The 21,070-nt window shown below is 37.4% G+C and overlaps 2 protein-coding genes across 5 annotated transcripts; both read left to right on the top strand.

The window, feature by feature from the left end:
* Positions 1 to 799: 799 nt before the first annotated feature.
* On the top strand, positions 800 to 10,849 carry LOC122022751 (zinc finger BED domain-containing protein RICESLEEPER 2-like). Of its 4 annotated transcripts, XR_006123082.1 has the most exons (7): positions 800 to 980; positions 3,097 to 3,164; positions 9,112 to 9,534; positions 9,637 to 9,711; positions 9,850 to 10,200; positions 10,293 to 10,443; positions 10,536 to 10,849. XR_006123082.1 is itself a non-coding variant. In XM_042580854.1 (6 exons), the coding sequence occupies exons 2-5, from the start codon at positions 3,099 to 3,101 to the stop codon at positions 9,663 to 9,665; spliced, it is 2,226 nt and encodes a 741-aa protein (XP_042436788.1). In that variant the 5' UTR covers positions 804 to 980; positions 3,097 to 3,098; the 3' UTR covers positions 9,666 to 9,711; positions 9,850 to 10,075. The 4 variants fall into 4 exon arrangements, 3 of the variants coding, with proteins under 3 accessions (XP_042436788.1, XP_042436796.1, XP_042436804.1); XM_042580854.1 differs by lacking the exons at positions 10,293 to 10,443; positions 10,536 to 10,849 and adding an exon at positions 7,323 to 7,376 and having other exon boundaries at positions 804 to 980; positions 7,458 to 9,534; positions 9,850 to 10,075; XM_042580862.1 differs by lacking the exons at positions 800 to 980; positions 3,097 to 3,164; positions 10,293 to 10,443; positions 10,536 to 10,849 and adding exons at positions 3,807 to 4,017; positions 7,323 to 7,376 and having other exon boundaries at positions 7,458 to 9,534; positions 9,850 to 10,075.
* A 3,636-nt stretch (positions 10,850 to 14,485) lies between these two features.
* LOC121997295 (vegetative cell wall protein gp1-like) lies at positions 14,486 to 14,884 on the top strand. Its single transcript, XM_042551645.1, has one exon. The coding sequence runs from the start codon at positions 14,486 to 14,488 to the stop codon at positions 14,882 to 14,884; it is 399 nt and encodes a 132-aa protein (XP_042407579.1).
* The last annotated feature ends 6,186 nt before the right edge of the window (positions 14,885 to 21,070 follow it).

Here is a 21,070-nt window from a genome sequence, read left to right on the forward strand (position 1 = left end):
AGCCCTCTCGACCTAGTCAGAACGAGCCTCCGAGCCCTCTCGACCTAATCAGGAGAGCAGTGCCGAGCCCTCTCCGAGCTTCCCATGCCAAGCTTCCATACTTGGACTTCTCGTGCCAAGCTCCTGCTTGGACTTTTCCGTCTCCATACTTGGACTTTTCCGTGCCAAGCTCCCTGCTTTGACTGTCAAGTCTCCATACTTGGACTTTTCCCGTGCCAAGTCTCCACACTTGGACTTTACCGAATCAAGTCAACTCAAGTCGGGTCAACCAGGTCAACCTTGACCGAAGGTTGCACCCACAATCTCCCAAGTTTGTATTCTTGTCAAACATCAAGATACAACTTTTCTATTCTCGTCAAACATCAAAATACAACTCGAGTCAGGTCAACTCGAGTCGGGTCAACCAGGTCAACTTTGACCTAAGATTACACCAACAATAAGGATTAAATATACCAGACCTAATTTAATCCAATTAATTATATCAAAATTAATCTGGAATATTTACATATTGCTTCTAAATGAAATACTTATTAAAAATTACCATGTTAACTTTTTATCATTATTTTAATGTTACTTTTAAAAATTAATTCATAAATTATTTATTCATTTTCATCATTAAAAGCTATTAAATGGTTTTAAAAAAATATTAATAACTTTTATTTAATAATATAAAATCACTGGTGTACTTGTTCTTATTCTGAGTGTAAAAAAGTAAATATACTACAATGATATTTATTGATTTTTTTTAAATGCCGAAAAGAAAAACAAAACCCAACGACTGTGGAAGTGCGCGGCCCCGTAGGGTGCCTTTTGCGAGTTGCGACTTTGTGGACCGATATCACCGTGAAGAGCTAGCTGGTCCGGAGTCCACGAATGGGTTGCTGAAAGATATTCCCAGCCCCAGGTTCCATTCTTCTCCCACACCATACTCCCGGAGTTGTCTCCAATCGACCCGCCGCCCAAATCCAACGATTCTTCAGGTACACCTCTTCTTCCTTTCCTCTTCTGTTTCTTTACTCTTCTCCTTCTGTTCAATTGTCCTCCTTGCTGCCTTCTCGTTTTGCGTCCTTATCTTCATCAGTTTCTTAGATTTTTTTTTGGGAGATCGCTATGAGAGTTTTGGCTATGAGTATGAGAGAGAGAGAGAGAGAGAGAGAGAGATTTTTCAGATGATTATTTATACGCCCTATGAGAAATTGGGAGTTTTATCTGCTGCGTTTTTCTTAGGGTTTTCTTCTGTTATGTTTGTATTGCTTATGTATGATCCTTGCGTAAAAATAAGGTCAACTTGGAAATTTTTGAGGCTTTTAGATGTTATCCAATTAATTGATTAGTAAGTTCAAAATAAAAAGGTGATAAATTTGCTTACGACTAAACGTCTAATTAAAATGTAGTGGAGAAGTAGGCTCAGATTTTGTCATGGGTTGCCGATGCTGGTTAGACACCTATGAAAAAAATTCATTGATTACAAGTTCAGCAGATGTTGAGTCTTTTTAACAAATATGATTATATGAATAGAGAATAAGAATGTCAGAAGAATATTAGGATGGAGTTATATTCCAGTCAGTCAAGATCAATGATGAATGCGACAAAGAAGCTGGAAAAGTTAGTGAAAGTACCGCTATTGACTACTCTCTTCTACAGAGCAAATAAATTGTATACGGTGCAATGAAATAATAGACTAGGATTTATACTATTTTAAGGTTATTGAGGAAATTTTGTTGGGGCCACAAAAGTTAATACAATTAAGTAACTCCTTTTTTGAGTAAATCAGCATACTAGCGTAGCAGTTTCGACACTTTTGGTTGTTGAAAACAAGATGAATTAGTGGTCAAATGAACTTTAAAGTTTTCAATTATCATGGAAGTATAAGTATTAAAACTCAATGTTAGAACAAGTCAACTTTCTCCCTAACCTGTCCAGTTGCCAACAAAGGCTTTGTTAGGCATCTTAGCCTTGTACTCGCCATTTTTGCACTTGTGAGGCATTCTGTTAAAATTTATGCACCAGCATAAGTGTATTTTGCTTTTTCACGTGCGTGGAATTCTATTAAAATTTCTGCACCGGCACAAGTGTATCTGCTTTTTCACTTGCAAGGCATTCTGTCAAAATTTCTGCATTGGCATAAGTATAGAATATTATGCAGAAATTTAGCACTAGGTATATTCTCAAATTGGTGCACCAACATGAAAAATAATTAATAATAGTGTTCAATCTCCTTTTTGCTTGAAATGGACCAATTCGTATCAGTTGCAGTTGATATAATATCCATAGATATTCATGAGATAACTTTGAATTGTTTCTTGTAAATTCTGATTGCAAACTGGTAAATCAACGCATTATAAATCATAAGCTTTTCTAATAGTTTAAGCTTATTAATCAAAATAGTAACATGGTATTAGGACATTCATTAAGTTTGAATGTTGGCCCTGTTATTTTATTCTACTGTCATGTGTCCTTATGCAGTAAATCATCTTGTTCTTCTGTGTGCAAATTTCATATGTACTTGACCTCAAATTCTCTTTAAATTTAAAGCATATTTATACCTAAATCCAGTTTGCTTGTGAATAGGATGTTAAAACTGTAAATTTGTTATTAGGTCCTTTCATAATAGCTTAGGCTGTTGGACAGGTCTTGATCAAATTTTCTCATCCATATCATACGGAGTTATTTGACCTTATGGTAAGAATGAGTGGGAAAAATGGATCATTTAAGTATTAATAGACAACCAATTAACATACATATATATTAACATCTTTTTTGTTGTTTTTGAAGCGAGCCATTCTGTTACCATACCTAGAATTGCCTACTTATGTTTTGCAACTTGGATATGATATGCCTGAAACAGCCAATTCAGGGAAATAATATCTGGTTAACCCTCTGTTTGTGCTCTTTTTGTATTTTATTTTGATTTGTCTTCAGAGGAACATGTTATTTCTATTTATAGTTGTATTAGAATGCAAGGCATTTTACTATTCCTATTTTGAATGGAAATTGCCTGACTTTGGCTTCTTCTTGCTTCTTTTTTTCTTTTCAGCCCTATTTTATTATACGAATTACATTTTTTCCTAAATGTCTCCATTTCTGATGGTTTAGGAATGTTGGGACGATCAATGGCAGTTGGTGTATCTAGCTGCAAACACTCTGTATCCTGCTCTCCATTGGTACCCTGTTTTCCCTCTTAAATTTTAGACTTTGTATGACATGCTACTTCTCTCTGCTTGCTATTCAAAACATTTGCACAAAGTTATCTCTCTAAACATTAAAGTTTATTAGTAAGAATTATCTTGTTTTATCTTAATCCGATTTTGCTTCATCTTAAAGATAATTCATCCACTCACGTAGTAGCAGTGACAATTAAATTTTATGGTCACCCTCTTTTTAACAATTTTGGTGCATTCATATTCTTCTTCCAGTTGGATACTCCAGTTTTGATTCCAAAACAGGCGCTGCCGGCGTGTAGTTCGTTATGTGGTTTCAATCACATAGTTCATACTAGTGAAACTCAAAGCTACCGTTGTTATTCGAAATGCACAGTTAGGAAATGGAGGAAAAACTCAGTCGAACAGATTCAACCTGTTCTATTAGATGATGATCATAAGAAAACTTGGGAAGAATGCAAAGAAATACTTTGTGCGTTGAGTTTTTCGGTCGATGAGGCAGACACGATTCTTAGGAAGGCTTTTGGATGGGTTCATTCACCATACTGGGGCGAAGAGAGGAGAAAAGAAGTTCCCAAGGGACAAATAGTGGACGAGATGTTGGGTTACCTCAAAGATTTGGGTCTTAACGATGAGGATCTACACAAATTGCTGAAGAAGTTCCCTGAGGTCCTCGGATGCAGTCTGGCCGATGAAGTGCGGACGAATGTCAGCATGCTAGAGAAGGACTGGAGTATCAAAGGGAAAGTACTTCGAAATCTACTTCTGAGGAATCCAAAAGTTTTGGGCTACAATGTCGACTGTAAAGGAGACTGCATGGCACAGTGCACTAGATGTTGGGTTCGATTCTAGTAATGTAAGTGCATCTTTTTTGTCTTTATCACCACATATTAGAAGCTATTTTTTTTAGTTAAATAGAATCTTTTTAGTCTTTATCACCAACTTTTAGGAAGAATAATGAGCAATTTGGATGTTGGGAATACTTCCTGAAGCTGTATTAGCTACGAAAGAATAAATTTAATTTTTCAATTTAACACCACGTATTAGCTATAAGCAAGTTTAAGCATTTACGGGAACAATAACCTAGATTTTGCGCATCCGGTTATCAAAGATTGTATAATGCGTTGAGCCTCCCTCTGGGGGTTTTTTTTTTCTCCGGTATTTTCTCATATTTCTCACAGTATGTTGGTGCACATTTTTTCCATTCCTATCATTCGAGGCCCACTTAAACCCATTTGCTTGAACCACATTAATCCATTAATCATTATTTAGCTTGGTCACTTGATTTCCTCCAAAATATACCTGATTCAAATGAACTTTAATGTTTAACTTAAAAAAAAAAAAAAAAAAGATTAACCAGGTTGGATAATGTCGAGCCTGGGATGACTGGGCCGGTTCCACAGAAATTTTTCATTGGCCACAAGGATAAATCGGGAAGCGCTCGTAGCGGATAGCCCATGAGTCCAACATCCTTTAGTTGTGTACCCTATTTAAAGAAAAAATTCTTATAAATTTGTCATAGTTGGAGCTCGAACCATGGGTGACTGAGTGACAACTTAGATGTATTGTCACTACACCATAGTCCTGGGAGCAATCTTAATGTTTAACTAGCTTAACCAACCAATACAATTTAGGGCAAAAATTAGGTCATCCTTTTTGTTTTCAAATCATAAATAACAGGACGTTCTATTTTAATTTTTTATTAAAAAGATGTCTTATCCCATTATTCAATCATATATAATATTGGTCCAAGGTAGGCCAGAGAGAGGGGAGGTAAATTGATTGTTAAGAAAAATCTTCCTCGATTTTTAACTCAGATTAAAAAAATAGAATAAATAACAACTAAAAAAATGAGACCAAAAGAGTTTTTGGTTACAACCGGGGAGGTTGTTAATCCAAGCCAAGTAAACGCATTAAAGATCTCCTTCTTTGCCCCCGGGGTGTAGCACAGACGGTGGACGCATGGTATCTCTGGCGTAATGGCCAGGGGTCGATTCTCAGGAACTGACGACCTGGGGTTTACCCCGCCATGCGCCTATGGCCTGTGTACCTGCATGAACCTCCCTCTATATCCGTGGGGCCGGCACTAGGGGGGCCGCTAAGGTAGCGGATCTACCTTTATTAAAGATCTCCTTCTTTGAATGTAGAGAAACCTCTTACACTCGTTGGAAGCTCAGAAAGTAATTAGGAAATGAATATCGAAGTTGTTACATATTTCCTAAGTCCAAGGGTTTTTTTATAGCCCTTGAAAAATTTAATCCATGGCTGGAAGGCACCTCCGCAATGGATAAAAGTTTATCCACTGCCAACGACAAACTCTGCCGGTCGAAGGCGCCTTCCATGGCTAGTTGAAAGCGCCTTCAGCCCAGTTGAAAGCGCCTTCAGCCAGTTGAAGGCGCCTTCTGCCTGAAGGTCACGAAGGCGCCTTCAACTCCTGTTGAAAGCGCCTCCAGCAGCTCCATAGCTTCATTTTAGCTCTTCCGTTGCTCCGATCGTCTGGGTGATTTCGGCCAATCGAAATAGGGCTCACCCGAACCTAATTTCCGACCTTCTCCTCGAGTAGGCTTTCGCTCCGGCTTCTCGTCCCTCGAATGTCGCGCAAGTCCTTTTCGTCCACCAGTGTACTCTTTCGTAGCACCTCGTTCCTCGGATGCATTGAGCCCGTCGGCTCCCTTCCCGTGTCATCCTTCTTGTAGCTGCGTCTTCCGCTCGACTTCTTGTGTTCCTAAGCTCCTGTACACTTAGACACAATGATTAAACACTAACATGACCTAACCTGCCTTGCTTGATCACATCAAAACTACCACGGAGTACCAACAATTTTCTCTTTTTTGATGTGATCAAACCCAAGTTAAGTTAGGGTAAACTATAAATAAAAAACAATTACAAAAATTTTGCAAGTAAAAATTTTACAAGTACAAAAAATTAAAATTTATAATTTGTTATACTATTCTCCCCCTAGACTTAATATCTTACTATTCTCCCTTTAAATCACATTAAAAATGAGGTACTTAAAAGTTTACGAGTAAAAAAAGGAAAAAAAAAATCTAACCATTAAAAAGATAAGAATTAATAAAAAAACATATTTAATTAATTTTTTAACCAAACTTTAAGGTATTTTCATAATTTCTAAATAGTTAATAGTTAGTCAATTAAATACGTATTTCAATAATTGGCTTCTAGGTTATGGTGAGACTCTAGACCTTTTTTTGATATTGGAACAACAATCACTTTTTAGACAAAGTCTCTTAAAGAAATTTAATATTTAATTTTCTATGAAAACCTAAAGTTAAAAAGCAATTAATCTAAATATGATTTTGGAATCCAAAATAAATTCCTTCCAACTGGGTTAATTAGGAATCTCTTAGGTACGTATTTCTTTGAAAATTTTCTAATTTGGCCCTTATGGTATTTAAGGTACCTAGACAATCCACTATAATTTCTATTATGTTGAATATTTGAACATGTGTGCCTTTTCAAAGTTTCTATCTCTTTTTATAATTTTTCATTCTCAATTTTAACTTTATCAAAGTCTTCTAATCGATAAGATTCAACTAGTATTTATTTTAATTCCTTAACTCTTTTTTATAATTATAGTAATTTTTTTATTAATAATTTAATAAATTGAAATAATTTATCAGGAGGAAGAGATCGTACCTGATTTAACTTGTCGATCCTGTGATCCGAAGCTTCCCCTGAAGACGTTAGGGGTGTTCATTATTCGGATCAATCCACTCACCCGCCTGATCCAAATAATATTCGGATTATTTGGATCGGTTTAATGAAATTTGGATCGGTTTAATGGATTGACCCGAATATTAATTGGGTCAATGATTCGGTTTTGGATATAGGATCTCATCCAATAAACCCGCCCGAAACCCGAATGCTAAATTTATTAGGGTTTGTGTTTTGAGACTTTGAGTCACTCTTTGTTTGTTCGGGCTGTTCGACGGCCGCCCTGTCTCTCGCTTCTCACTTGCTCAGTTCGCTTCTCACTGAGAAGTTCTCAGTTCTCACAGCCACACATGTCATAGCTTCAACCTTCACCCATCTCTTTCTCTCTCGAGTCTCGCCTCTCAGACTCGAACTCTGTTGACATCGTCTCCCTCATTCCCTCACTCTCTCTGTCTCTCAGGCTACTCACTCCTCTTTCTCTCTCAGAATATTGGGCCTCAGCGAGTTCGTGTTGCATCGAGGTCGAGGAGGTCTAAATCGGTAGGCGGTAGCTTCTCATCTTGCTCTGTTTTGTAGACGATAACTGACCTCCAGATCTGAGAATTTATTTAATTTTTTTAGATGTCTCAAACTGATGACAAACTAGCAAGTAATGAAAGGGTAGTCCAGAATCTCCAGATGCTAGTGGATTTAGAAGATGAAAAAGAAGCAATCAAGCCTATAAAACGAAGAGCAACTCGCAAAAGGTCAAAGGTTTGGGATCACTTTGATTCTTTTACAAATGAAAAGGGTGAGAACAAAAGCACTTGTAGATATTGTGGAAAAGAGTATTTTTCATCAACTAGAATACATGGGACTAGTGCTTTATTGGGTCATTTGAAAGTATGTGCATCATATCCTCAGAACAAGCCCTCTAATCAAACTCAATTGGCTTTTCAAACTGGAGATGTTAATGAGAACAAGCCTAATTTAATTGCTTGGAAATTTGATCAACAAGCAATTAGGAAGGCTTTATGTCACATGATAATTGTTGATGAACTTGCTTTTAAGTTTGTAGAGAGACAAGGGTTTAAGCATTTTATTAATGTTTGTCAACCATCATTTCAAATTCCATCTAGAATCACTGTGACTAGGGATTGTTATCAGTTATATTTAGAGGAAAAGAAAAAAGTAAGAGCTCAAATTCAAGAAAATGTTGGTAGAATCTGTTTTACTACCGACACTTGGACTTCTTTACAAAAGGTTAATTATATGTGTGTCACTGCTCATTTTGTTGATAATGATTGGAGGTTGCAAAAGAGAGTGTTAAGTTTTTCTCCGGTGTTAAGTCATAGAGGAAATGATATTGGAAAAGCTTTGGAAATGTGTTTGCTTGAGTGGGGTATTGATAATGTGTTTACAATTACAGTTGACAATGCTAGTTCAAATGATGTAGCGATCACATACTTGAAAGAAAAATTTGCTAATTGGGAAAAATGTATTTTGGGAGGAAAATGGACACATATTCGTTGTGTTGCACATATTATGAATTTAATTGTTCAAGATGGGTTGAACCACATTGGGGAATCTGTTGAACGTGTTAGGGCTGCAGTTAAATATGTTAGGCAGTCCCCAGCAAGAATTAAAAGTTTTAAAAGTTTTGCTGAAATTGAGAAATGCTGTAGCACTAAGAATTTGGTGCTTGATGTCCCTACAAGGTGGAATTCGACCTATTTAATGTTGGAAACAACCCAAGCATATGAAAGAGCTTTTAGTAGATTTGATGCTGAGAATTTACATTTTAGGGAAGATCTTGAAAATACCGGGGTGCCTAGAATAGCGGATTGGAAGAATGTTAGGAGGTTGATTGGTTTTCTTGAACATTTTTATGATCTTACTTTGAAAGTTTCAGGGACAAAGTATGTGACTGCTCATTCTTTTTTGGATGACATAACTTGTATTGCTGTTGTATTGAAAAAATGTCTCAATGAAGCAGATGATGTTGGCCTTAAAGACATGGCAAAGTTTATGAAATCAAAGTTTGACAAATATTATGGAGTGATTGAAAAAATGAACATGTTAGTTGTTGTTGCTTCTGTGCTTGATCCTAGGAATAAGTTTGAATATCTAGAAGTTTTGTTTACTGATGTGTATGGAAAGGTGGATGGATCATCAATCGTTCAAATTGTCAAAGAATCAATGAATGATTTGTATGATGAATATATGAGAATTCATGCTCCACATAATACAACTCATTCATCTACTTATGATCATTCTTCGTCTTCATCATCACTAGGTAAAAGGGTTTCACCAGTAGATATTGAACCTGCAAAAATTTTGAAGGAAAAGTTCAGAAATGAAATGAAAAGGAGAAAGATTGAGAGTGGTGTTAGAGATTCTAAGTCCGAGTTGGATAAGTATTTGAAAGAAGAGACTGAAGTTGATTCTGTCCAATTTGACATTTTGAATTGGTGGAAAGTTAATAGCCCAAGATTTCCTATTTTGTCTTTAATGGCTCGTGATATTATGGCGATTCCAATATCTTCGGTGGCTTCCGAGTCTGTTTTTAGTACAGGTGGAAGAGTTTTGGATGCATTTAGGAGTTCTTTAACTCCTAAAATAGTTCAAACATTAATTTGCATGCAAGATTGGCTTCGTGCAAGTTCTACCCCAATTGACATTGAAGAAATTTGGGAAGATCTTCAACAAATTGAAGAAGGTTAAAATGTCTTGAATTATTTTTATATTTTCAGTTGTTTTTTACATTTATTAATTGTTACATATTTACATTTGTTTCTTTTTATTTTTCTTTCAATAGCAGAAGAAGGAACGGCTGGTAATGTTACTTGAGCAAAGACAACTTGATTGTTTACTTGTCAATTTCTCTAATTTCAAAGTAAGCACATCAAAAAGTGGAGTTAGTAGCTTTTGAGAATCTATAATTAATTCTTTGAGTTTTGAATGATGAGTTTTCTTTGGCTATTTAATTTGGCGATGTAACCATAAATATTATGTTGATGTGTACATTGTGCAGGATGCTTTTCTCAGAAATGAATCAAAGGATGGCTGTGTTTGATTGTTTATGGCTCTCATGGTCGTGGGCCTCGTGGCTGCTTTTGGAGACTTTGAATATGAACTTTAATACCTTTACATTGAAATTTGGATTCTCAAAACTTCTATAATATTATGTTATGTAGTAGAATTTGGATGTTCTCATTTAGATTTGGTTATGATCATTGATCAGTGCTATCTGTTTGTCATATTTTTCTTGTGGTGCTGTAATTGGTGTACAATCTTTTATTTTGTCTCACTAAGACAAAGGCTACTGCAACTGCAACATACATCATCATCATCATTATTTTTTTAACACGATCAACTCATCAAAGTGAGTAAGTGGTATGATATGGTCTACTTTCCTGACTTAGATTTTGGTCCTTTCACCTTGCCTTTCCGACAGGAGAAACCTTCTAAGTGCAGGTGCTTTTCTTCTTTTGTTGCTTGGCTTGGCTCTTTCTGATTGTCAGACATCAAAGCATTTGACAATTGTGTGAATGAAGGTGGAGTTCTCGGTGACCACTCTCTGTTCTTCCGAAGCAGTTTCTTTTAGCTTATTCATTGTGTTATTGCGGTGGGTCCTTACTCCATAGTATCTGAAGCATCACACTGAATATTCTTGCTATAAAAATATTGTATGCATTTCTGATTTATGGTTGTTTGCAGGCTCAGATCGGATAAAATGTCCAAAGCTGCCCTAAAGGCTAAAGCTACATCTTCCCCAAGTGTTGCTGAACTAGAGGAGTGATGTATCCAGGGAAATTCGTCTAGGTGAAGTGGCTGAATGGCTCGATGATTGTGGCCATCTTGGGCTAAAATCAATTTCCAATCCACCTTAAGAGAAAAGTGTTTACCTTAGGCAAACTGAATCAAGCTCAACTGACATCGATCAAACTCAACACTACTTGTATAATTGTATTCATTTGGCTATCATTGCCAAATTAAGGTCCAATACAACTTAATATAATTATCAGATTTAATTTGTTTGAACATAAAAGAAGCACTTGGTTATATTGCTAATCATTATCATCCTAGTTCTTTTAAGGACATGTTTTTTTTTCCTAATATATTATCATCAAATTTTCTGTTACCTAGTATGGGTTGGCAGGTTGCTGCCTTGCTGGGAGCACATTCATGGTTGATAGTTTTATTAATGTAGGTTAGAATATAATTCTGGTTTTCGTATTCAAATTTCAAGAGCAACTGCAATACTGCATGCCTTGATCCTCCACTCCATTGCACCATCGAGACTTTCCCCATAGGTTCTCGCTGAGCTAAACTCTACCAGTCAACCTCATAAAATTTGGGTTAAATGGTACCCGAACCGAATAACCCGAATTAATTTCGGATGATTCGGTTTGGTTGACAATTAATTCGGTTTGGTTCTTGGTTGGATTTAAAAATTTATAATAACCGAATAACCCGAACCAAATAAACCAAATAATCCGAACCGACCCGAATGAACACCCCTACCTGAAGTACTGCTTTCTTCTGATGTCGCTCCCCCTTCATCGATGCTTTTAATGCTCATTTCGGATGAGTTTGCTTCGTCTCCTTCTTCTTAGTGACTTGCCACTAGCGTAAGTCCGACGATGACTTCAATTTCCGATTCGGATGACGTTTCGTCCCATGTCGCCTTCATATTCTTGTACTTGTTCGCTTAGGTCGACTTCTTGTTCTTGCTCTTGTCCTTGTCTTTCAATTTAGGACAGTTATTTTTCACATGCCCTTCTTATTTGCAGTGGTAATATCTTATCCTTCTTTTCCTACCTTACACTTGATTAAATCTTTTAGTTTTAAATAACTTTTTAAATTTACGTAACATCATTCTGTTTCATTATCATCGAGAGAAAATTCTAAATCTTGTTCGTCCGTCTTTGCCTTTAAGATAATGTTATGCTCCTTCTTCAGATCTGCATATCTCGTTTCATATACTTCAAAAGTTGAAAATAATTCTTCTAAAATAGTTGAATCTAAATCCTTAGATATATAATAAGCATCTACTAATGATGCTCATTTAGTATTTCTAGGGAATGTGTTAAGAGTGTACCTTAGCGAATTTCGGTTTCATACCTTTTCTCCAAGATTCGTGAGTCCAGTGATGAGCTCCTTGATCCTTGAGTGAAGATGTGCAACGGTTTCACCTTCTTCCAGTTTGATGTTGCTGATCTAGTTTCTGAGCATATCTTGTCTCGCGAGTTTCACCTCCGAAGTTCCTTCGTGTAGTTCTAGGAATTTCTCCTAGAGTTCTTTTGCAGACTTGGAGGCCCGATCTGGTTGACTTCTTGTGGCGGTAAGACGCTTAGCAGATGGAACTCTGCTTTGTCGTTTTTCACGAAATCAGCCTGCTCTTTTTGGTCCAGTGGTATTTTTCTTTGCCTTCGGGTGCTACAAAACCAAATTCCATTATTAAAAATAAATTGAAATCAATTTTGAAAAATACCTCCATCTTCTTCTTCTAGTTGGCGAAATCTCCCTCGAATTTCAGTGGATAGATGCTTGATCCGGCCATCTCGTATGCTTCGTTCGGCGGTTAATCCTCTTGAAGCGAACTTGGCTCTGATACCACTTGTTGGTCTAAGGTAGGCCGGAGGGAGGGGAGGTGAATTGGCTGATAAGAAAAACCTTCATCGACTTTTAACTCAGATAAAAAAATAGAATAAATGAACAACTAAAAAAAATCAAGGTCAAAAGAGTTACTTGGTTACAACCGGGGAGGTTATTAATCCAAGTCAAGTAAACACACTAAAGATCTCCTTCTTGGAAGGCGGAAAAGTCTCTTACACTCGTTGGAAGCTCAGAAAGTAACTAGAAAATGAATATCGAAGTTGTTACATATTTCCTAGGTCCAGGGGTCTTTTTATAGCCCTTGGAAAATCTTATCCGTGACTGGAAGGCGTCTTCCACAGAGCTGGAAGGTGCCTCCAGCGAGGCGCAATGGATAAAAGTTTTTATCCACTGTCAACGATAAACTCTGTCAGGTTGAAGGCGCCTTCCATGGCTGGTTGAAGGCGCCTTCAGCCCAGTTGAAGGTGTCTTCTGCCTGAAGGTCGCGGAGGCACCTTCAACTCCAGCAGCTCCATAGCTCCATTTTAGTTTTTTCGTTGTTCCGATCGCCTGGGTGATTTCGGCCAACCGAAATAGGGCTCACCCGAATTCAGTTTCCGGCCTTCTCCTCGAGCAGGCTTTTGCTCCGACTTCTTGTTCCTCGAACGTTGCGCACGTCCTTCTCGTCCATCGGTGTACTCTTCTGCAGCACCTCGTCCCTCGAATGCACCGAGCCCGTCGGCTCCCTTCCCGTGCCATCTTTCTAGCTGCGTCTTCCGCTCTACTTTTTATGTTCCTAAGCTCCTGTACACTTAGACATAAGGGTTAAACACTAACAGAACCTAACTTGACTTGCTTGATCACATCAAAATTACCACGAGGTACCAACATATAATTATTTAACAGTCATCCAATTCCACTTTATTTTTTTTTATTAAAGAGATGCCCTATCTCACTATTCAATCGTATGCAATTACTCAACAGTCATCCAGTACTGTTCAGTATTATTATTTTCCGTCTAAATCTTCACCTAATTTCTGAATCAGTCGGACGTGTTGTAACAGTTATGATTTTATAATTATTCCGTCTAAATCTCCACCTAATTTCTAAATCAGTCGGACGTGTTGTAATAATTATGATTTCATAATGACTACAACGTAAATGTTAATGTTAAGTGAGCAGAACAAATTCATATTGTAACAATGATAGTTTTATAATTGATATAACAATATTAACCGCTATGAAATTATAATTACTATAACATAAATATTTTTTAAATATATTAAATATGCATGATAGAAGTTATAAAATTACCGCTATTATAATATCTGTAGTAATTTTAAATTTATAACTTTTACAACATGTGTCCAACTAACATAAAATTTAGATGGAAGATAACCGTATTGAATAGTACGATAAAATAATTAAGTAAATATAAACGAATGAAATATGTCATCCTTTAAAAAAAAAAAAACCAAAATAGAGCTTCCCTTATGATTTGGAAAAGAAACACAGTCCCTCCTTACTTTTTGCTCTACAATTTATACGTGTCCATTTTTTTGGACAGAAACAAAATGCTTTTCTTATATAAACTTACTTATAAATTTCTTTATTGAAAATTTTAATTTTCATCTTGTAAAGGGGATGCCAATTAAGTCGGCAACTATTTTAAAAATTATCGTTAAAATTTTGTATCCACTCAAATGCCAGTATTTAAAGACTCTTTACAGCCATTTAAAAAAACAAAGGAAAGAGAAAAAAAAACTCCATCCTCGAATGATTTTGCCGACTCGATCTCGTTGACACAGAAGAGGAGCAGGTCGGCCGCTCATTCGGTGTTTATCCAACTCAATTCAACGCGAGATCCAAGCTCTTCAATTCCCAATATTTGGAATGATCGAAGCGACGGAAAGCAATTATATTTGTCAGTATCGGGCGTTGAAGATTCGAGAAATCACGTGAACTTGATTTCCTGCCGCCATCCTTAATTCTTCTTCTTCTTCTTCTTTTTAAATTATAGAGCCACAGATTAAACCATCAGAAGCCACATCCTCGGCATATTCGACACAATGGCTGCGAGAATTCTCTCACTCTTCACCATCCTCTGTTGCTTCGCCTCCTCCCACGGAGCGAGGCGGCTAGCCTTCTTTCCCTTCCCCTCTCCTCCTATTCCCTTCCTGCCGTCGCCGCCCAACGTCGGTGGGGTCCCGTTGCCTCCCAACCCGCTGGTCCCGCCGCCGTCGCTGCTGCCGCCGAATCCGCTTCAGCCGCCGCCACCGTCGGTCTTCCCTTCGAATCCTCTACAGCCGCCTGCGCCGCCCTCGATCAACTTTCCTCCTATTCCATTTCTGGCGCCTCCGCCGCCACCACCGCCGGCGTTCCCGTTTCCTCCTGCCCCGTTGGTCCCGGTTCCTCGGGTCCCCGGCGTGCCGCCGGCCTCCTCCGGAGAGAAGAACGCCTCGCCGTGACCAAACTGTATCATGCATCCTGACCATCCCTAATCTGCCTTTCTTTCTTTCCTAGTGGTATGTAAGATACGAGCATGTAACCGAAATGTTAAGATATAATCAAACAAGTACTGAGAAAAAGAAATCTTGAGGTTCTCTATTGATACGGTGATGGAAAAGGATCTCATTAAAAATGGGTTAAAATGGGAAAGAGCAATTGATGTAGAAGTCAAAGTCAAAATCCACATCTATATATAGATCAAGCGAAGTTGATTGAACGAGCCTCCAATGACGATTATGTTAGTTGCTATTTGAAATATCGTACCGGTTTCCTTATACAAAAATTTTGTATAAGTCCTGAACCTTTCCTAACAATTTATCGTGTTCTTTAGAAATTAAATTAGGAATCGCAAACAGAACTTAATATTATTGATTCCAAATTCAATTTATTTGTTCTTAGAGGTTTAGACTTGGATCACAAACGATGCTTAACATTATTAATCCAAATCTACCCATGTTACAAATTTGATTAAATATTTATTTCAAAGATACGCTTCTAGGTTAAACATGGCGAGGTACTAGGCCTTCTTGGTTATGGGAGCATCCACCACTTCCTAGACAAAATCTTTCAACGAAATTCAATATTAAATCTCCTTATAGTAACCCTAGGTTTAACCAATAAGAACAATCGAATCACAAGATCGAAAAAACAAAAGAAACACAAATTCGAATCATAAATCCGAAACCTAGAAACGTTAGCTTCTTGTGTTTGGTATTTCAAAATCTAAACAAAAAGATGAACTACTTATGATGCGGAAACTAATAACTAGTTATACCTTTTGTAGCTTATAGACCTCACGATCTTCTATCGTATTCCTCTTCTTATCTCGGACGTCGTATGAGCGACGATCTACCGATACGAGAATCCACCCAAGCCTCCTTCTTCTCCTTGCAAGTTTCGGCCACCAACAATCTCCTAGAGATGAAGAACTTCGACCACCAATCAAGTTCCAAGGGATGCTAGGAATGTCTCTTAGAGATGAAGAACTCCTCAACATGCCCATCAAAAGCTTTTGCCTTAAGGGCCTTAGTGAAAGGATCTTCCAGGTTATCATCTGATGCATCTAAGCGACAACAACTTCTCCTCGTTATATGATGTCTCGTATTGGGTGGTACTTGCACTCTATGTGTTTACTTGCCTTATAGGCTTGTGGTTCCTTCGAGTTTGCTACTGTACCAATAATTTTGGGCAAACCAGGAATCACATCTAAGTCCATCATGAAGTTACTGATCTATTCAGCTTCTATAGCTGCCTCAAAAACTGCCACATACTCAGCTTCTATGGTGGAGTCCGAAAAAGCATCTATGCTTAACACTCCTCCATTGTTATAGCTTTTCCTCCTAAAGTAAACACAAAACCCCGAGGTTGACTTACTATTTGCCCCTATCTAATTGGAAGTCAAAATCCGTGTATCTCATAGGGAGCAAATCATCTACCTTGTAAACTAGCATATACTCTCTAGTCTCTCTAAGGTACTTTAATATATGCTTTACGACAGTCCAATGTCTCGATCCTGGGTTACTTTGATATCTGCTAATCATGCCCATGACAAAACAGATATTTGGTGTCGTGCATAGCATACATTAGGCTTCCTATAGCTGAAGTATAAGGAACTACCTTCATTTCTTCTATCTCTTTTTATGTCTTCGGAGACATCTCTTTAGATAAATATATACTCCATGCCCAAAAGGTACAAAAACCTTTCATGGAGTCTTGCATACTAAAACGAGCTAGGATAGTATCGATATATGAAGCTCGGGATAAGCACAACATTCTTTTCTCGTGATCCCTTATTATTTTAATCTCGAGAATATGTGTGCATTCACCCAAGTCCTTCATATCAAATTGCTTGGACAACCATACCCTTACTTCCAACAACACTTTGATATTGTTTCCAACTATTAAAAATGTTATCTACGTATAGTACAAGAAATACCACCACGTTTTCATCACACTTCTTGTATACACAAGACTCATCCGGACACTGAATAAATCCATATGACTGGATTACTTCATTAAACCGGATGTTCCCTTGAAGCTTGCTTTAGTTTATACATAAACCAATTGAGCTTACATACTAGATGCTCTTTGTCCTTTGCAATAAACCCCTCTGGTTGCTTCATATGAATGTTTTCTTCAAGACTTCCATTAAGAAAAGCTGTCTTGACATCCATTTGTCACACCTCATAATCCATATGAGCAGCAATAGATAAGAGTATGCAGATAGACTTAAGCATAGCTACTGGCGAAAAGATTTCCTCATAATCGATTTTATCTTTTTGAGTATACTCTTTCACAACAAGCCTAGCTTTGAAGGTTTCCACCTTCCCGTCTGTCCCCCTTTTCCTTTTGTAGATCCATTTACATCAAATAGCTTTTACACTAATTGATGGTTCTACTAGCTTCCAGATTTTATTAGAATACATAGATTCTATTTTTTGAATTCATTGCTCTTTGCCAAGATGCTACATCTTTATCTTGGAGTGCTTCGTCATATGTTCGGGGATCAAGTTCATGTTTACCTGGGATCAAGTTCGACGACTCTCCCAAAAATATGAATCTTTCAGGTTACCTAACAACCCTCCCACTACGACGAGGTATTGTATATTGTTGTGTATCATTTGTGATACGTGTTGTCGTTTCTTATGATATTTCATCTTGCACTATTGGTACTAAAGTAGGCGTGCCCTCTCGCATTTCTTCTAGAACAATCTCACTCATGGGCTTATGGTTTATTACATAATATTTCTCTAAAAATCGAGCATTGGTTCTAACAATGATCTTCTGATTTTTAGGATTATAAAACAAACCACCTTTTGTTCCTTTAGGATATCCCACAAATAGACAAACTTCTGTACGTGATTTCAACTTGTCAGTATCTCCCTTCAGCACATGTGTTGGACTACTCCATATCCGAATATGACTCAGACTAGACTTACGCTCATTCCACAATTCCATGGGAGTAAAGGGTACTGATTTAGAAGGTACCATATTCAAAATATACACTGTTATTTCCAGAGCATATCCCCTAAACGAATTTGGTAATTTTGAATAACTCTTTTTACCATTTCCATAAGAGTCATATTCCTTCGTTCTGCCACATCATTCTGTTGGGGTGTACCAGGTGCAGACAATTGAGATTGAATCCCAGCCTCTGATATGTAATTACTAAACTCTCCAAAGAGGTATTCGTCACTACGATCAGACCGTAGTGTCTTGATACTTTTACCATGACGTTTCTCCACATCAGTCTTGTACTCTTTGAACTTATCAAAGCATTCAGACTTGCGGCGCATCAAGTAAATGTACCCATATCTCGAATAGTCATCTATAAAAGAGACAAAATATTCGAAACCACCTCTTGCATGGATAGACATAGGACCACACAAATCAGAATGAACCAGTTCCAACACATCTATGGCTCTATACCCCTTGGCGTTAAAAGGTCTGTTGGTCATTTTACCTTCCAAGCAAGATTCGCAAGTTGGAAAGTTTTTCAACACTAATGAACTCAATAGTCCATCAGCTATAAGCCTTTGAATCCTACTCAAGTTAATATGATCAAGCCTTAGATTCCAAAGATATGTTTGGTTCATTTGCGAATGTTCCTTTCTCTTATTAGAATTTGAAGATGTGCTATTAATTTCCATTTGTTGCTTTATGGGAGTTATTGGATTTAGAGTATACAAATTGCCTACTAATGTACCAGAACAGATACTAACCCTATTCTTCTTAATAACTACTTTGTCATTAAAAGAAATAGAATATCCATCCACAAACAGTTTAGAAACTGAAATTAAATTCTTTCTAAAAGTTTGTACATAAAGACAATTTCTCAAAACCAAACTTCTATTCCTATCAAATGATAAGTAGACGTTTCCCACTACAACAGCCGCCACTTTCGTAGCATTACCCATGTAGACGGTTATCTCTCCCTCAAATAGTCGGCAGGTTTCCTGGAACCCATATAATGTATTGCAGACATGATCAGTGGCTCCTGTATCTACACACCAGGTGCTGGTAGATAACACCGCTAAACATGTTTCAACTACTAGAGAATAAGATATACCTTTATTGTTCTCTCTCCTACGAGGACAGTCTGCCTTCCAATGTCCAGTCTGCTTGCAGATGAAGCACTTGCCCTTTGGCTTATTCACTCTAGCTTTAGGTCCAGTACCTAGAGATTTTTTCACCTTCTTTGTTGAGCCAGCCTGTTTCTTCTTCTTCTTGCCTTTCGACTTAGAAGTAGAAACATTTTCAGCAAAGTGAATCTGAGAACTATGATGAAATATACCTTCTGCTGCCTGAAGTTCTGTCAGAAGTTCCGCCAACGTATAAGTCCTTTTGTTCATGTTATAGTTCAGGCGGAACTGCACAAAACTTCTGGGTAGCGCTTGGAGAATAATATCGATCTGGGTTTCCCCATCGATTTCAGCACCAAGGATCTGTATTTCGTTCAAATAAACAATCATCTTTAGGATATGATCCCTTACGGGTGTCTCCTCTGACATGGTGGCTATCATTAATTTTCTTATTGCCTCTTGCCTAGCAGCCCGATTTTGGTGTCCGAAGAGTTCCTTGAGATTGTTCATCATGTCATAGGTAGCTGGCAAGTCCTGATGCTGATGTTGCAGTACATTTGACATTGAAGCTAAAATGTAACACCGCGCCATCTCATCTGCCTTGACCCATTTCCTATAATGCTCAATCTCCTCTTCACTAGAATCGTCGTTAGGCACATTAGGGCAGACCTCTAACAGTACAAACTTATAGCCTTCGGCAGTTAGGACAATGCCCAAGTTTTTTTTCCAATCTATATAGTTGAGACTAGTAAGTTTGTTATCTTTCAGTATAATAGCCAGTGGGTTGAAAGTCATCCTAAGAATCACAAAATAAGTTTTGATCAAGACTCTAAATTTAGAATAATATTGATTCCTCAAACAATACTATTTAAATTTACCAACACCTCAAAATATCGTGAATTTTGTATGTCACGTTAGTGTGGATGTATACAAATTCAACATTTGTAAGAGGAGGGTCTTATCCATTAATTTTATTATCTTGTCATCCTAACTTTATGACAAATAAAATTAATAGTTGGTATTCCTTTGGTCACACAAATAATAACAGTGACTCCGTTGGGGAGGATACTATTAAATGCGTCTAAGTGTATACCATTACTTGATACTTAGTCCATTAAATAGGATTGTGCCCCTTCAGTTGGAGAAGATCACACGCTCCTAAATAATTTCCTATAACCATCCATAAAGGAAGTTTGATCTAGTGATCTGCAAACAAACTCATCCGTTGTGGAGGGTGGAACTCAGAGCCAACACGCAAGTTTGTTGCATCACTTACAAACCAATAATGGAGATCGTGGAATTTATTTACTAATCTCTCTCCCACTTAGTCATTTAAGGTGAGGAATTTTAACCATGCACACACACATCACAGCAAATAAAACAATAAATATGGAAAAATAATTTTTCAACTATTATGGCATTTTCCATCACTGTCCTCCGTGTGCTACCAACCCTAGCTACTGTCTTCTTTAGCCACCGCAATCGGGTCTAGTCGCCACATCTATCTTACTTCTTTTCCCGTTGCGCCTCTGGTTCACAAATAGTACCACGTCTCGTAAGGATATGATCCACGATAAAAATAGAATTTTACATATATCGATCCTATAGTTTACAAAGGAATGTACATGTAATCTAGATCGAAACAAAAAATGTAAAATCTAAAAACTAATACATTTTCTGCTGTATTTAATGCATACAATCATGCACACACACATAAAATGCCCTCAACATGTCCGAGGGTCCAATCACACACAATTACATTAGGGTCATAATAGTTGGATGTAGGATGCCTGCAACCACAGAGTTAATTCTATTTGCACATCCTACTATTATCCTGCCTAAAATATGTATGACATGTGCATAATTAAACTGAAAACCAAACACACAGAGGCAAACCCTAGCTCTGATACCAATTGTTGGTTGCTACTCGGAATATCGTACCGGTTCCCTTATACAAAAATTTTGTACAAGTCTTGAACCTTTCCTAATAACCTATTGTGTTCTTTAGAAATTAAATTAAGAATTGCAAACAGAACTTAACATTATTGATTCCAAATTCAATTT

The sequence above is a fragment of the Zingiber officinale genome, chromosome 1A, assembly GCF_018446385.1.
Source record: "Zingiber officinale cultivar Zhangliang chromosome 1A, Zo_v1.1, whole genome shotgun sequence".
Taxonomy (NCBI): domain Eukaryota; kingdom Viridiplantae; phylum Streptophyta; class Magnoliopsida; order Zingiberales; family Zingiberaceae; genus Zingiber; species Zingiber officinale.

Coding starts and splice junctions, on each gene's coding strand:
- LOC121997295 (XM_042551645.1), top strand. CDS start 14,486: ATGGCTGCGAGAATTCTCTCACTCTTCACCATCCTCTGTTGCTTCGCC.
- LOC122022751 (XM_042580854.1), top strand. CDS start 3,099: ATGTTGGGACGATCAATGGCAGTTGGTGTATCTAGCTGCAAACACTCT. Junction 3,165..7,322: donor CTGTATCCTGCTCTCCATTG/GTACCCTGTTTT, acceptor TTTCTCTCTCAG/AATATTGGGCCTCAGCGAGT. Junction 7,377..7,457: donor GGTCGAGGAGGTCTAAATCG/GTAGGCGGTAGC, acceptor TAATTTTTTTAG/ATGTCTCAAACTGATGACAA.